The 15,879-nt window shown below is 45.1% G+C and overlaps 2 protein-coding genes across 2 annotated transcripts; one reads left to right on the forward strand and one right to left on the reverse strand.

Annotated features, from left to right (window-relative positions):
• Nucleotides 1-259: 259 nt before the first annotated feature.
• LOC138056325 (uncharacterized) lies at nt 260-2,539 on the forward strand. The gene has a single exon (XM_068902106.1). The coding sequence runs from the start codon at nt 260-262 to the stop codon at nt 2,537-2,539; it is 2,280 nt and encodes a 759-aa protein (XP_068758207.1).
• A 3,902-nt stretch (nt 2,540-6,441) lies between these two features.
• On the reverse strand, nt 6,442-7,830 carry LOC138056326 (uncharacterized protein F54H12.2-like). Its single transcript, XM_068902107.1, has one exon. It carries the CDS (start codon nt 7,828-7,830, stop codon nt 6,442-6,444), a length of 1,389 nt encoding a protein of 462 aa, XP_068758208.1.
• Nucleotides 7,831-15,879: the final 8,049 nt, after the last annotated feature.

Here is a 15,879-nt window from a genome sequence, read left to right on the forward strand (position 1 = left end):
CACCGTCTTGGCCCATAATTTTAAAGGGTACGATTCTTATTTTATCGTCGACGCATTGCACCGTCGCAAACAAGCATTAAAGCAGGTTCGCAATGGCGGTAAAGTACTGGAACTGACTTATCTGGGAGGCTACATTCGTTTCATCGATTCTATGTCGTTTATCCCTGGACCTCTCTGTTCTTTTACAAAAACATTTGGACTAGACCCCGGTCAGTTTAAAAAAGGTTACTTTCCTCATTTATTTAATACCTGCTCCAATATGGAGAACGATTACCGCGGTGAACTGCCTCCCAAGAAAGATTACATGCCCGAGGGAATGAGCAAAGAAGGGAAAGAAAAGTTTGAGAAGTGGTATGAAGAGCAGAAATCAAAGGGGGTTCAATTTCATCTGCGCCAAGAGCTCGAAGATTATTGCATCGATGACGTCCGGTTATTGCGCGAAGGCTGCCTCACGATTCAGCGCGATTTCCGCAAGCGCACCCGATTTTGCCCCTTTGAACAAATCACTATCGCCTCGGCTTGCAATCGAGACTTGCGCCTCAATCGCATGCAAGAAAACACCATTGCCTCAGAACCTCTTTACGCTTGGCGTTTAGATGTCAATCATTCCAAAGCGGCTATGGAATGGTTAACGTTTGAGGAACAGCAATTGCGCCGCGACGCCTGGCTTGCATGTAGCGTTGACGAACGAAATCAGTTGGAAGAAATTTTCTTGGAAACAGGCGATGATAGCTCCGACCCGCGGTTCCGTCAGCGAATACAACATGCTAGGAATCAAGGCGAATATCGCATTCCAGACACCCGGTGGACAGTCGATGGCTATGATGTTGAGACCAACACGGTTTACGAGTTTCTAGGCTGTTTTTGGCATGGTTGCCCGAAGTGTTTTCCTCAGCGCTCAGAAACCTACCGCCGACTGAACGACCGCTCCATGGCCGACGTTCATCAAGAAACCGTGTTACGATTACAAAGTCTTTCCGATCGAGGCTATTCAGTAAAAACCATCTGGGAGTGCGAATGGCAGAAATGTAAGAACCACGATCCGGAAATAGCTGAGATTGTCGCAGGGTACGATTTAGAAGAACCGCTTTCACCTCGAGACGCCTTTTTTGGTGGCCGCACAAATGCTGTTCGTCTTCATTACGAAGTCAAAGAACATGCCGCTGAACAAATCAAATATTATGATTATACCAGTCTCTACCCTTGGACCAATAAGACCCAGAAGTATCCGGTGGGACATCCTGAAATGATTTACGCCCCGCCACGAGAGAAACCAATTTCCGATTATTTTGGCCTCGCAAAATGTACAGTAGTACCACCGTATCGCCTTTTCCACCCTGTATTACCATACAGAACTCATAACAAACTCACGTTTCCTCTGTGTCGTACCTGCGTCGAAGAAAACATCGACCGTCCTCTCCATGGGAAAGTCTCTTGGTGTGGCCATAACGAACAGGAGAGAGCATTGACCGGTACGTGGTGTACACCAGAACTAGAAAAAGCGGAACAGATGGGTTACGTGATCCAAACCATTCACGAAGTGTGGCATTTCCGAGAAACGCAAGTAGGCCTGTTCGAAGATTATGTGAACACTTGGCTCAAATTGAAAACGGAAGCTTCAGGCTGGCCCGCATGGTGCGACACAGAGGAAAAGAAACAACTCTACATAACTCAGTTTCAAGAGAAAGAAGGTATTTTCTTCGAATATGAGAAGATTGCCGTCAATCCTGGTCAGCGGGCTTTGGCCAAACTGATGTTAAACTCCATGTGGGGAAAATTTGGGCAGCAAGTGAACAAATTGCAAGTGAAAGAATTCATTGAACCTCAAGCCTTTTGTAGTTTCATGGACAGTGATCAACATAATGTTCGTTTTGTCAGCTGTATCGACGAACAAAGAGTGGAAGTCCATCATCGCGAGGAAGCGTTATGTGAAAATATTTCCCCCAATCTGAATATCTTCGTGGCCTGTTTCACTACCTGCTGGGCGCGCTTGCGTCTCTATGAAGCTCTAGAACTGTTGAACGAAAGGGTGTTGTATTTTGATACAGACAGTGTGATTTTCGTGCAATCCCCGGGAGAAATGAAACCAGTGCTCGGCGATTATTTGGGCGATTTTACGGATGAATTAACCAACGGAGATTTCATCACAGAGTTTTGCTCGGGGGGGCCGAAGAATTATGGATATCGTACGAAGAAAGACAAGTATTGTTGCAAAGTACGAGGATTTTCATTGACCGTCGAAGGGATGACACAACTCAATTATCAAGTGTTGCGTGAAAACACCTTGAAGGAAATACAAAAGCCTTTAGATTCACCGCGAAAAACCCGCGTCGCGCAGACACACAAAATCGTCCGCGTCTCGAAAGACTATCAACTATGGACCAAAGAAGCCCACAAAGAATACAAATTGGTATTCAATAAACGCGTCCTGGACCCGCAAACAGCGATCACTTATCCATATGGCTATCGAGGACTGGACTCTGAAGATGAAGATCTTATTGCCACAATGGTCGAACTAATGGATGAAGATGATGAATAAAAACGCTCTAATTATGTAGGCTCTTTAGGAATTCAAAAGCAACATTTCAAAGGCGCTTACAGTTTTTTTTAAAAAATGATTTTCATTGAAAAAATCGCTATCACAAGGCTCTCTTAATTTGTTTCACTGGAATTTGAACCAACAACCTTCGGATTTACAGTCCAACGCTCTAACCGATTGAGCTATGGGCGGCAACTTAGCGATCGACAGGACACGTTCCTTGGCATAAAATAAGGCTATCTTTCATCATGATTTTTAAATGAACATAGGCTATAAGAGATTCACTCAATCACAGATTTCACTTTTTTTCAAGTTTTTTTATTGAAAAAAACAAAGGGACCGACTAGTCACTAGGACCGTCGACACGTTCCCGCTTGTACATAAGATTATCAAAAACAAACAACATTACAGTTTTTTTTTCACAATTTGAGTTTGCGCTTAGCTTGCATGATCCGTTTAACAATAGCTTCCGTCCAAGTTTTCTTGCCCGGCAAACGGCTGATGGCGGAAATCATCTTGTCATCGGCTTTCCATTTGTCACGCAAATTCTTAGCTCTGGCGTACTCAATATCGTGCTGCTTGGCAATCTTATCCAATCGATTGATACCTGGATCCCCGCGCGTTAACCGTTTCTTCAAATGTGTTCCAGGCCCCATGTATTGATATCCCGGCCAATGAAATTCAATCCCAGTCTTCCCCAACCATTTTTGAATGTCTAATCCTTCTCCACGTTGTGGGCGTTTGCGCCGAAGCGATCTGCGTGCTGGGGCTTTTCGTTTTTTAGTAGTCCTTCCCATCAAGTTTGCGGCGGGTTCGACGTCCCTGGTCAAATGCTTCCCACCCTGGTAAAGATTTCAAACGTTCTACTTCCGTAGCCGCTTTCTTACGCTGTTGACGTTTGAGTTTATTCACAATAACCTCAGCTTTTTCTTTGGATGTACTCCCTGGGGATGATCCCAAAACTTCAGCAAAGGGGAGGGGAGCTTCTCTTTGTTCCTCCAAGGACAAGGACGGTACTTGTAAACGCACGCGTTTGGGTTTGGGCGGTAAGGCGGGACGATGTGGTGTCTCCGCTGCGTTACCTGACGTTATGGTAGCACCTTTCTTGCGATGCGCTTTTTTAAGCAAACTCCGCACCAGTGTGGCTGTGGGTCCTTCAATCATAGCATCTGTTTCATCATCTTCTTCTTCTCCTTCAGGCAGTGGGGCTGCTACTGGAGGCCCCCCTCGAATCTTTTTGATTAATCGATTTAATGGACGCGATACTTGTTTAACACGTGCTTCTTTCAAACCGCTTGGCATGTTAGAGTCTAACAATAAGTGTTTTTCAGCTGCCAAACGAGCCGCTTTAGTCAATCGCATGTTCTCGGTCAAACGCCCTTTGTATTCATCGGTCAATCGCGACATTTCGTCCGCAGGAACCATGACATACTCGCGAAAAGTACTCATCGTTTTTGGGGTGGCGAAATGAATAACTGTTTACACTCTAAGCACGAGACTTCAAACGTTCCTCCGTCGTTGACCGTGTCCCAATAATGTCTACAGGCTTCGCACATCAAATTATATCTCAATAAGCTTAGGTCGCGCTCCAAGGTCTGTACCTTTTTACGAGAGAGCTCTCTTTCGTCCTGTAACGTTTGTATTTTAAGTTGCAACCCCTCAGCTTGTAGTTTCCAGCGCCTTGCTTCTTGATACGCTTCAATGAGATTGTGCAATGTTGCCCTATTCATGGTCTAGGATAACAGCAAAACAATTCCTCGTTCAGTGCTTGACGAAAGTCATTAGCTCTCTGTCGTATCCACGCGCGACAACGGTTTATCAAAGATCTCACATTCAGAGCTTCAAAGAGGGTGGGGCGGAATACAAACTCGATCATAATGATGAAGAACGGTGAACACAGCAACCATCTAAAGCATTGTTCAGTCCCAGCCAAAAGCCAGCGCCTTTCTGATTCATCAACAAGTCGCGTCGCTTTTTTAAGGACGTTTTGCGGTGAGCTAGGGTTCGCAAAGTTTGTTTTTGAGGACGCCATGCGCGTACCGTGGTTGGCGATAAGGGTACTCTCCCTTTCAAAGAATTCAAAATGACTTCGCTGACAGCATTGATTTGATCAGCGTTGGCGTGACGTAAAAGATCTTGACGCTGTAAATGACGCGCTTCTTTAGCTAGCTGTCGTAGGAATGTAAATTGTCTACGTAAACGGGGAGGCGGTGACGTGGGCATGACGTGATTCTATAGGTACAAACACGTGCGGGTACCCCTGCGAAGGTAATAGGTTCGTCCACAGACGGCGGTCATCTGAAGAGGCTGGGTGTAAGTCAAACATTAAATAGCCAAAGGGGTGTTCCGTAGCATGACGAAATATTTGCATAACACCTTTGACCTCGGTCGGAAACGCCTGACACACCAAAGCTCGTAGCCCCCTGCAATCCCGAGGATTCTTGAAACAAACTATGTAATGAGCATTGCGCGACACGGTCTTTGCGTAAGAGACCGGTGGAAACAGATCTTGAAACAAATACAATACGGTAATGTTCCGATGGTGGGAATGTTTTGTGAATAGGTCCAACACACGCTTGTCTCTTCCTCCTTCATCCATCAAATTATGCAACACTAACACCCCGCCACCTTGCGGTGCAAACCAAGCATCCAATTCCTCTAAACTAGGAATGCCTTCGTGAAAATGTATAGCATCCTCCTTTTGCATCATTTTAAATGTAGGTTGCCATGCTCCGTAACAATAGTGTTTGGTTCCAGGTGGTGGGTCCATGAAATGAGAAGCATGTTTCAATAATTCCCGCGTGAAGGTGGTCTTACCACAGCCCGAAGGACCGGTCACTAAAAGACTGCAGGGGGTTCGAAAAAAAAAGCCTTCTCTCTCCGGTGGTGGCTGAGTCATAGTCCTATCTGATTCTCTCCCCCATGTTTCACCGTCTTTTATTCAAAGCTTTTTTGATCCCGTATCCTGCCGCGGCACTTACACCCCCTAAGGCGGCTGCTTTACCAACGGCGGTCAATGCAGGAAGGGCTAACGCGAGTAAAGGAAAAATGCCTCCCTTCTGGTGTTTGGTTCGCCGCCTCTTTCGAGTCACCCGTGTTTTATGGCGCGGAGCGCGTTTTTGACGTGTTCTTGTTGCAGGCATGGTGTCAAATGATATAGGTCTATAAAGTGGGGTCTTTTAAAAAGAACAATGACCACGACACGGTTTTTATTTTATTTTATTTTTTATTTTTTTTATTGGAAACTTTTATTTCAATGATACATAGCTTCACGCCTAGAACAACACGCCTGACTATTTTCTACACCGTCCACGATATCCGTTTGAAGTGATGGGGGTAACTGTACTAGGATGCGATGGCCTGCTTGGTGATCGTTGGCTACTAAATCATGTAAAGAAAAATCAGCCATGAATTCATGCATGCTCTTGCCTCGACACCGTGCTTGTAGAAATAATAAAGCGTAATGCCCGCAAGCGCGGCTGTTCAAACTTTGTAAGCTTCGCTCGTTGCGGTGGATGACGGGAAAATAGCGCCATATCCATTCCAAGACATGAGGTACTCCGTACGTATCCATAGGAAGGCCATAGCTGTCGAGGATCTCGCAGGTATCTCCCGAAGTCCATAAACCCAACCAATGACGTCCAGGTTCTCCTTTAGGGTCTGTGTTGACAATCATAGCCCTATGCGTTTGTCTCCCAGCGGTTTGGCGGAGTGGTGGTAATTGATCTTCAGGGTATACACCCCAAAACACGCGCCTCAATACAGGGTCGCGTTTTGCCAATGCTGTTAGCTGTCGGTCGCTCAAGGGTACTAGTTCCATCGATGCTTGTTGTAGCACTGATTGATGATACTGTTACACAAGTAATGCGAGTGGTTGTATTTAATACAGAAAGGTATGAATTTTAAACGTCGTAATTCACCACGCCCGTGCCACTGATATCCATCACGCTTTCAAACTCGCCCCAGACCACCACCGTCAGATTTTGACCAGGATTAGCCCCAAAATTGATCTCCAGGGTGACATCGCCTTGTTGTTGCGAATTTCGCAAGGGGCTATCTGCATCTCCTCCTGCGACATTATTAAACAGGTACAGCGTGCAATTCTTGGTGTGGCCCCAATCCCCCGGTTTCAGCATACTTTCTTGGTGTTTACCCAGAGCACGGCTGGCTTGCAGGAAGCGATGGTACCCCCACAAATCTTTCTTGTTATCATTCTGATTCAGTTCCAAGGTTTCGTAGGGATATTCCTCACCGCGTATGATTTGACGAATGCGGGTCACCCCAAACTTTTGGAAGGCAAATGGGTAATGATCTAAATTCCCGTTGTAGGCGCGACTGTCCAATAATCCTACCATAAGACGGTCGGGTACGCGGCCTTGAAACAGATCTGTTTTCTTAAACATGGTACTATCCCCATCAAACGTGAATGTCCGGACATCCATATAGACGGTAGGATAACGACCCCACATGCCTTTGTTATGTCTTCGTTTAGTCAGTGCAGTGTAAGTGGTAGGGTTTAAGGTCAGCCTACAGAGATAAAATTTGGCTTGGATATCATTCGGACCCAGGGTTGGGTACTTTTTGCCCGCCATCCTTGTACCAAAGCAAAAGAACTCGGGACTGTTAAAGGTGATACGCAGCTTGATTTCAATACCAGGAACTAACACGGTTCCTGTAGCTTCCAAATGCGGTTTCATGATCAGCCGCACCCATCCGTTCCCCAAAAACTTGGAAGTTAACACTTTCAAGGGATTCGTCTCTCCAGTAGCAAACATACCAGCGTTAACAGGGCGGTCATCATTCACAGCATTGGTGGCTTGCAGGGAAGCATTCACATTCAAATAATTCACCCATCCTTGTGCGGCCAGCAATGTTTCACCTTCACTGGGCGTGTAATTCAGCAAGGTTTCACCAAAGGCTCGGTAGGCATACATGCCCGTCTGTTTAGTCATTAACGTACCATTCAGCCGCATGTCAAATTGCTGGATCATGGTGTGCGCCACATTATTGACCAGGTAAACGTACTTGGTGTAATCGTCTCCCGATTGATTTGCTTCAGCTGCTGTGACTTGCCCGTCCGCATACAAACCAGCATTGTTCGCACCGGTAGGTAGTCTCATGTCAAAGGTTAAATAACTTTGATTCAAATCGACAAAATCTTCCAATTCGGAAATGGTGAATTCCAAGGGGGTAATACTGCTATTGTTGAGCGGGGAGTAACCCACCCATCGAGATCCTTGAATAGCCACATCTTGCGCTGGTAAAGCCCAGAAATTCAACGACTTGCTCATGACGAAGGTCAACGTCGTTTGTGGATTGTTCGTCGACGTTGCCTGGGTTTTATCTCTTTCGTCCACCGACGGAACAGCTCGTAGTCCATGGTTGTTGGTGGTGGTGACACGTGATTGGAAATCCAGCCACCACGCTGCCCCCACCCCCGCAATCGCCGTTCGCGTCTAGGAATGGATCGGACTACTAATCGCGGCATGATGGAGTCCGTGTCCCTGTTGGTGGTCTAGTAAGTCTGAGATCATTTGGAAGGGGGAACGGCTTGATATATTGGCCCATTGACGGTGTGGGGAAGGCCGCTGATTTAACCATAGCAAGAACACAATCACGCGCCCTACATTGATGGGCGACAAACTGACCCATAGGTCTTGTGGGACAATACCCTCTGATGGCCATTGCTCGATAGTGTTTAAGAGCTCTGTAGGGCAACAAGCACGCAAGGAGCTCACCTCGCGGGTCCATCGCCAACAGTGCCAAGTATCGCACAACAACACACACAGAGACCACATTGTATCATTTGAAACGAACAAGCTTTATTCAAACCATTTTATACAAGAGGAAATGACAACGACACTGTCTTGGTCTGAAACGGACTCTCCTAATATGTCATTATGCTCCAGCATGCGTTCAGTCAACTTTCTCAGCTTCTGTTCGGCTTTTCGTTCATCTTTCAACATCTCTTTCAGTTTGGCTAGTGCTAGGCGAGCAATGAGTTTGCTGTGTTCCTCTTCGTTCGTTCCTTCTTCTTGCAGGTTCATTGATCGCTCACATTCATCCGTTAACTTTCGAGGTGTGATGCGTTTCCGTTTTGGAGCAGGGGTGCGTAGCTTTTGGGGCACTGTGATCTTCCGTTTCAAATTTTGGGGGTCTCCATTCACTTCTGCCGCAGGATCTTTCCTTGCTTGCTTGACTTCACCGATACTTATCTTTGGCAGAATCAGCACTTTTCTGACCGGTTCTTGGATGGTTTTCTGCATCGTTTCTTTCCTCTCTGCATTTAACGGTTTTAATAGGTCCGTGTGGGTTAATGGTGCGCCGTGAGGTTCTTGTTTCTCTGCACTGAGGTCTGCGTGAGAGGTTTCTTTGTGAATAGACATGATGGAACGTACTCTAGATGGAGGTGTTTGTGCTCTGCACATGAAATGGTGTATGACTGTCAGGGAATGAAGTTGTCTCTTTTATAGAGCTTTTCTTGACGCTGATTGGTCCAAATCTGTTCTTGCTTTTTGATTGGTCCACATCACACACCCAAAACATCCCGCACATGATTGGTTGTTTGACGGACCTTTGATTTGATGTTATTCCTAGCTCGTTTAGCTGTTTTTTGCATCGTAGACCTTACCGATTGACTGGCTTTTCTTTTCAACCCGCTGACTCCTGCTCGCAAAACCGTGCCTGCTGCCGCATCAAGCGCTTTACCTTGTGCCAAACTCTGCAACCCTTCTGCTACAGCAGGAGCCCCTATCTCCAATAGAGTTTTCCATAATCCATCTCCCATCTCTGCGGGGGTGTGTATCGAGTCAGACTTCCTCCTCGCATGTTAACCGTTTCGTACTAAAGGTGATTCCTTTACGGCTGCTCTATTTATCTTGGATGAAATGCAAGGTAACCAAGGTACGGTTAGATTTGTTGTTAGGAAATGCAACCAAGGACCCGTTTGTTTCAGCTACGTCCACTTGCAATGTTTCGTAGGTGTTTTGGCGCACTGGATGAAATTGTTTGTGTTTGGGTTCGAAATACATCACACCTCTTCCTCGTCTCTCGTACCAGACTTCGCGCAATGAATCCGTCTTCATTCCTCCCACAATCGTGCTCTGCGCTACATTACAGCACACATGCAAGGTGCGAGAAGGCTCCCCAACCACCATTCGAAAGGCATGGTTCAGGTTGGTGAAACGCCAATTACAACTCATGCTTAATCGAAGGCAGTTTTTTTCTATTGCCCAGAACACACCATTTCCATCTTTATCCAGCAAATCTCGGTACTTCTCAAAAGTTTTCAGATCAGGCACTTTGTCATCTATATACTCTCGAGACAGGTTATGGCCCAACTCCCCTGTTTCTGTCAGCCATCCCATCTTGATAGCCAAGGTACCATTAATCCAAATTTCTGGAGTGTTGTCTACACCACCGAGTTTGATCTTTGTATTGTCAATCAGCAAGTCTTGCTCGTTTCCTCGCTGTATCCACCGAAAGGTTATGTAGATACGTTTTCCCGTATCGTCCACAAAATGACTCCCTTGAAAGGGATCCCTTAGGCGCATTTGGGTGAGAAAATCAATACAGGCTTTCATGAAACTTTCTCCATCCACCACCCACTTGAATTGATCGATATTCATCATGTTAACTTGCACCTCTGATCTAACCCCAGATCTCATCAGCGTTGTGTAAAACAGAAAATCGTATTTTGGTACCAAATGGTAGAGGTTGACACGAGTGTCAGGCACGGACATACTGCTCAAGGCAACTCGCCAACCCTGCCCCGGCAATGTTAGTCGCTGGGGCAGCCGGACCTTAAAACTGGATGGTGAGTTATCTGGAAATTCAGGTGACGGATCACTCGGTAAGGTCACGTAGAAATCACCCATAGTTCTGTCACCCTTTCCACTTGCGAATGGTCTTTGCATCGATCCAACTGTCGTATTTATCAGACCATCCTTGCCAACGCACTTTGACCTGATTTCCTTTGCGTTGTAAAACCTTTTCTATGCGAAACAGTCCGTCATCTGGTACTGTCACCGGTTGCAAATCTTGTCTGTAAAATGTACCTTCCACTGGAGTCCCATCCCATTCTTGTACTTTGTAGGTGGGTACTACCCCTGGAACGACTCGCCGGATCACAAAAACCTCTTCTGTCCACCCCGGCAAATACCCTTTTTCAAATGGTCGATGTTTCTTGTTCAAACGCACCCGTGTCCCTTTTACCAAAAGCGTCTGCTTGTTCTTTTTCTTAGCTAGCAATCGTTTATCGTATAGACGGTGCCATACTTGGGCCTCGTTGACGCCCGTTACGTCTTTAAGAGCTATGCCGATGCTCCGATGAACGGTAGCGTTGTATCCCTGCACGATACTCTGTAAGACCTGTAAGTATGCCCGCGTGTTCTTGGCTGTCAAGTACCGTTTCTCTTTCAAGGTGCGATTGAACCGTTCCGCTAGGGCTGCTTTAGCGTACCCATGCGTGCTAAAATGATGAATACCGTTCCTTTTCATCAAAGTCTGGAACGTTCGATTGTAAAATTCTTTGCCTGCATCTGTCTGCAATTTTTGCGGTGTGCGCCCGGATCGTGTCAAGATGGTTTGCATGGCCTGTGTGACCGCTACCCCTGTCTTGTTCTTCAAGGGTTCGACCCAAGCATATTTGGACAACACATCTACTACCGTTAAGCAGTATCGGTTCCCTTTGTTCCAACGTGCTAACCCTTGCAATTCAATCAAATCGGCAACCCATTGTTCATCGATGTTAAACACTAAGGTGGGTAATGTAGGGAAATGTTTTCGGCGGGGACGGTGTAACGTGTAGCTTAAGACCCCTTGCAGTAGGTTTTGGGCCTCGCGTCTTTTTAACCCATGTGCTTTTGCAAAAGCTTGGACCCCGCCCAAACTACCAGGCTCTCCGGGGAACTCGTACGTTAAGGGTGACGGTTTCATGACACTAACAACTTCACAGTTTTACATCAACATTTTATTTATCTTGTAAAATGTAACGCACAGTCTTGCATCCCCCAAAATTACAATTGGACGGTTTCCAGGAAAGAATCTCTTCGGGCGTGCCTTCCACATAGGCTTCGTTTTTCTCTTCCATGCACAGTTCACACAACAGCAAGTCTAACACATCACTCAACCGCGAGTGCCACAGGATCACTTCACGACATTTGGCTTCGTACAATGATTTAAACGTTTCAGACCGTTCAGTTCTCGTCTCATTTCCAAAACGCGATTATCTATCTCCTTTATATCCTCCTCTCCTTCTTCCTGTATGCGTTTTTGCGTCATTTCCTCCTCTTCCTTGATGGTAGCCCATCGTATGGTATGTTTGATGATAGACTTTTCGAGATGGAGGCGACGCTTATCCAGGTTCCGCACTGTTTGGTGTTGACCTTGCATATCATTGTCTTTCATACAATCATCCACAGACTTCAATTCCTTGACTTTTTCTCTCAATGCGTGTTCAACGTCAAAGGCTTGACGATGCCTTATTTGTCTTGTCCTACGGGCCTCCTCTAAACTCAATGCGTCATTCATGGTCTGCTTCTATCTCTGTCACTGTAAACTATCGTTTTGGTCAAACGGTGAGTTCTTTTTATACAGTGATCTGGACATTGATTGGTTGAGTGAGACCATCCAATGACACGCTTCGAGCAATCAATCTTTCTTTCATCTTCTCAATGCTGTATTTCTCCGTTAACTGTCTTTGCACCCATCGATCATTCAAGGGTATCATATGGTGTTGTTCTACAGGGGGAAACATTATCATACACTCTTCATGCCACGGTTTTAAAATATCATTTTTGTTCACCGATAAGATGGTTGCTTTTAGACACGCATCAGATTCTTCTGCTCCATTAATCTTTGAATAACGCTCCCTAACATGATTTTCATAGCTTTTCCAGAACGCTTCGAGTATGTCCTTTCGCATTGGAAGGCGACATTTCTTTCTTTGGAGATGGCGCTCGTGTAACTGCTGCTTTTGAACTCGAACCCTTCTTTGAAACTCTGAGCAACGCGATGTAACTTCGTCTTCATCCACCAGGTTTGTGTTAGGAATTCTTTCAAGACAGTCCCGTGTCTTTTTTCTCTTTTTAAAAAGAGCTCTTGAAACCTCACTGTAGAAATGAACGTTTCTCATCCTCAGGCAATATGAAAAAACAGTGAGCAAGAAGGACGCTTTTCAAACATTGTGTCTCTCAATGTATGATGGACCGATGACATCATTAGGAACCAATCACAGGAAGGTATATTTTGCTTTTCATTGGAACTCTATTTCCCCCAACGATTCGAAAACATGTTCTGTAAACTGCGCCACGGGTCTGTATGAGCTTCCATGTTTCGCGTACCGATGATGGCGCATGTCTTACCCATCAATGACGTAATAGGTTCGAGGCAGGCTTCAAACCTGTCCTCAACACGATCATACTCGAACCAGCGATTATGGGTCATCGAGTACAGATACAAGGGTTTATGCATCAGGCGTGCCATCTCTACGCCCCACCCCGTCCCACCATCCACACACTCTAATCCTTGACTGTTTCGTGCAAATTTCCCAAAAGCGTACACAGTATCAGCTTTCTTTATAATCCAATAATTGCGCTGCAATAACCCGTTGACTTTACAAGATGAAGAAGGATATGTACGCTGTAACCGTTTATTGGCAGATCGACAGGCCAGATCCGCTTTAGTGTCCGGGGAGTTACACCAGATCGTGTTTATGCGCGGTACATCAAGAGATAAATCCCCCGGATGTGAGGCTGCTGAGGCATGAACAAGTTTGGGATCATGACCACCACAGAGACGCAAGCCTTTCCCATTCACTCGGGTGATAGGGTGGTTGTAAGGGAGAATGCACATAATACGCAACCCATATTGCCACGCCCATCGTATGGCCCAGGCATCGGTGCCTTTAGCGCCTCCAGTGATCACTGTGATCTCGCTCGGTTTCGACATTCGTTCACTCTCACTCACAACGACAACTACATCAATCATATGGTTGTATTCTCTTTTTATTATAACATTGAACCAATTAAAAACTATTGTACAATATTGAACACAGTTCATGCGGTCTTTGAAAAACATCCATCAGATAGGCGCTGGGCCATGCGAGAGGCCATTTGAAAAGCGGATGGTGCTTGGAATGTGTTCTCGAACGATCTTCCCTTCTGCTTGTATGGGTGATGTCGAAATGGTACTACGTTCTGTTTCTTCTTTGGTTGGTAAGCCACCAGGCGTGGTTTAAAGTTTGGGTATCGAGGATGTTGCGGTGGTGGATTCAGTTTCTCTAAGGTGAAGACTAGAATCTTATGGTTCCAGGGAGTGTTCAGCCATTGGAAGTAGGGGCATGTGCGGCTCCGACAGCTGAAATACATGCGGCCAGGGTTCTTCTCAGATTTGCTCTGTTTTATAGTGGAAGGTTTATCGCAATAACACAGCATCTTTGGCCATTCGGAATGCATTTTGTCGATGTTAATCACAAGCTGAGGGTGCCGTTGTTTCTCCACGGCTTGTACGTACTGGTTTAATTCTTGTTGGCTTGCAATGAAGGCACAGGGGTACTCAGGACATTTCACGTAATTAAAACTGTTGTCTGATGTTCGGTACTCCAACAAACAACCATGAAAAGGGCATGTCGTATCAACTTTTATTGGCACGTCATCAGGGATCTGCCCCATGAGTTCTTCAATAGTGGTGTGTTCGTTGGGCTCCCATCCTTCCCCTTCTTGGTAGGTCTGCTCCACGACTTGCACAGCGGGTGTGGCTGGGGGTTGCAATTCCTTTATCTCCTCCATGGTCATAGCGTTGTTTCCTCCGCATGTTTGTGTGACTTCTGGCTTCTTGTTGGTAGGTGGTTTGGATGGCCGAGTGGGTTTTCGAATTGGAACGATTTTTTCTTTCTTCTCAGACATGATATAGTCTCATGAAAAAAAGTAAGCTACAGCGACGCTTTTATAACAGCAAAACGTTTGTCCCTCAAGGTATGATGGGCTAGTGACATCATTAGAAACCAATCATAAATGACCTATTTGCCTTTTGATTGGCTCTCGATGAGGTCATGGTTGTTTCTGATTGGTTTCCGATGAGGTCATCTGGTGTACTTGTGATTGTTTTGTTTTCCTTAGTCTTGTCTTTGCTTTTGCTGCGATCTCTTATTCATAGTTCAACTCCTGAGCAGGCCAGAGCTCTCTCTCTCGCTCTCTCTCCAAACCAGGCTAGTCACATACCGATAAAAATGATATGCACACACAGTACTATTTTATGCGCACCTTGCGAAACATTATTTTACGGCTACGCACGTGTTTTTGTTTCACGCGTTAAGGTTATGCTAGGGTTAAAACCGTTATTGCGTTATGCCCCAACTTGCCCCTAATTTATGCACGCCCCCTTCTTTCACGTGTTAGGGTTAAAACCGACACATTGCGTCATGCCCCAACATGCCCCTAATTTATGCACGCCCCCTTCTTTTGTCTTTTGATTGATGACGTCATTTGATGACTACCTGTCAAATCCGGTCTGAATGAGCCCATACAACTACTAACAGCTACTTTGCAATGTTTGCAGCAGTTTTCCACTAAAACCAGTTAAAACGTTTATCATGACCAAATTTTAAAAAAGTTAAAATTACAGTGCCAGTGCAAAATTGTGCAAAACGTTCGTTTTAGCCTCTAAATAACACGTTTTATGAAAACTAATATTTTGCAGTGTTTGCAGCAGTTTTCCAGTAAAAACAGCAAAAACGTTTATCATGACCAAATTTTAAAAAAGTTAAAATTACAGTGCCAGTGCAAAATTGTGCAAAACGTTCGTTTTAGCCTCTAAATAACACGTTTTATGAAAACTCTTATTTTGCAGTGTTTGCAGCAGTTTTCCAGTAAAAACAGCAAAAACGTTTATCATGACCAATTTTTAAAAAAGTTAAAATTACAGTGCCAGTGCAAAATTGTGCAAAACGTTCGTTTTAGCCTCTAAATAACACGTTTTATGATTACTGCTATTTTGCAGTGTTTGCAGCAGTTTTCCAGTACAAACAGCAAAAACGTTTATCAAGACCAAATTTTAAAAAATTTAAATTACAGTGCCATTGCAAAATTGTACAAAACGTTCGTTTTAGCCTCTAAATAACACGTTTTATGAAAACTGCTATTTTGCAGTGTTTGCAGCAGTTTTCCAGTAAAAACAGCAAAAACGTTTATCATGACCAAATTTTAAAAAATTTAAAATTACAGTGCCAGTGCAAAATTGTGCAAAACGTTCGTTTTAGCCTCTAAATAACACGTTTTATGAAAACTGCTATTTTGCAGTGTTTGCAGCAGTTTTCCAGTAAAAACAGCAAAAACGTTTAT

Source organism: Montipora capricornis, chromosome 7 (assembly GCF_036669925.1).
Source record: "Montipora capricornis isolate CH-2021 chromosome 7, ASM3666992v2, whole genome shotgun sequence".
NCBI classification, from domain to species: Eukaryota; Metazoa; Cnidaria; class Anthozoa; order Scleractinia; family Acroporidae; genus Montipora; species Montipora capricornis.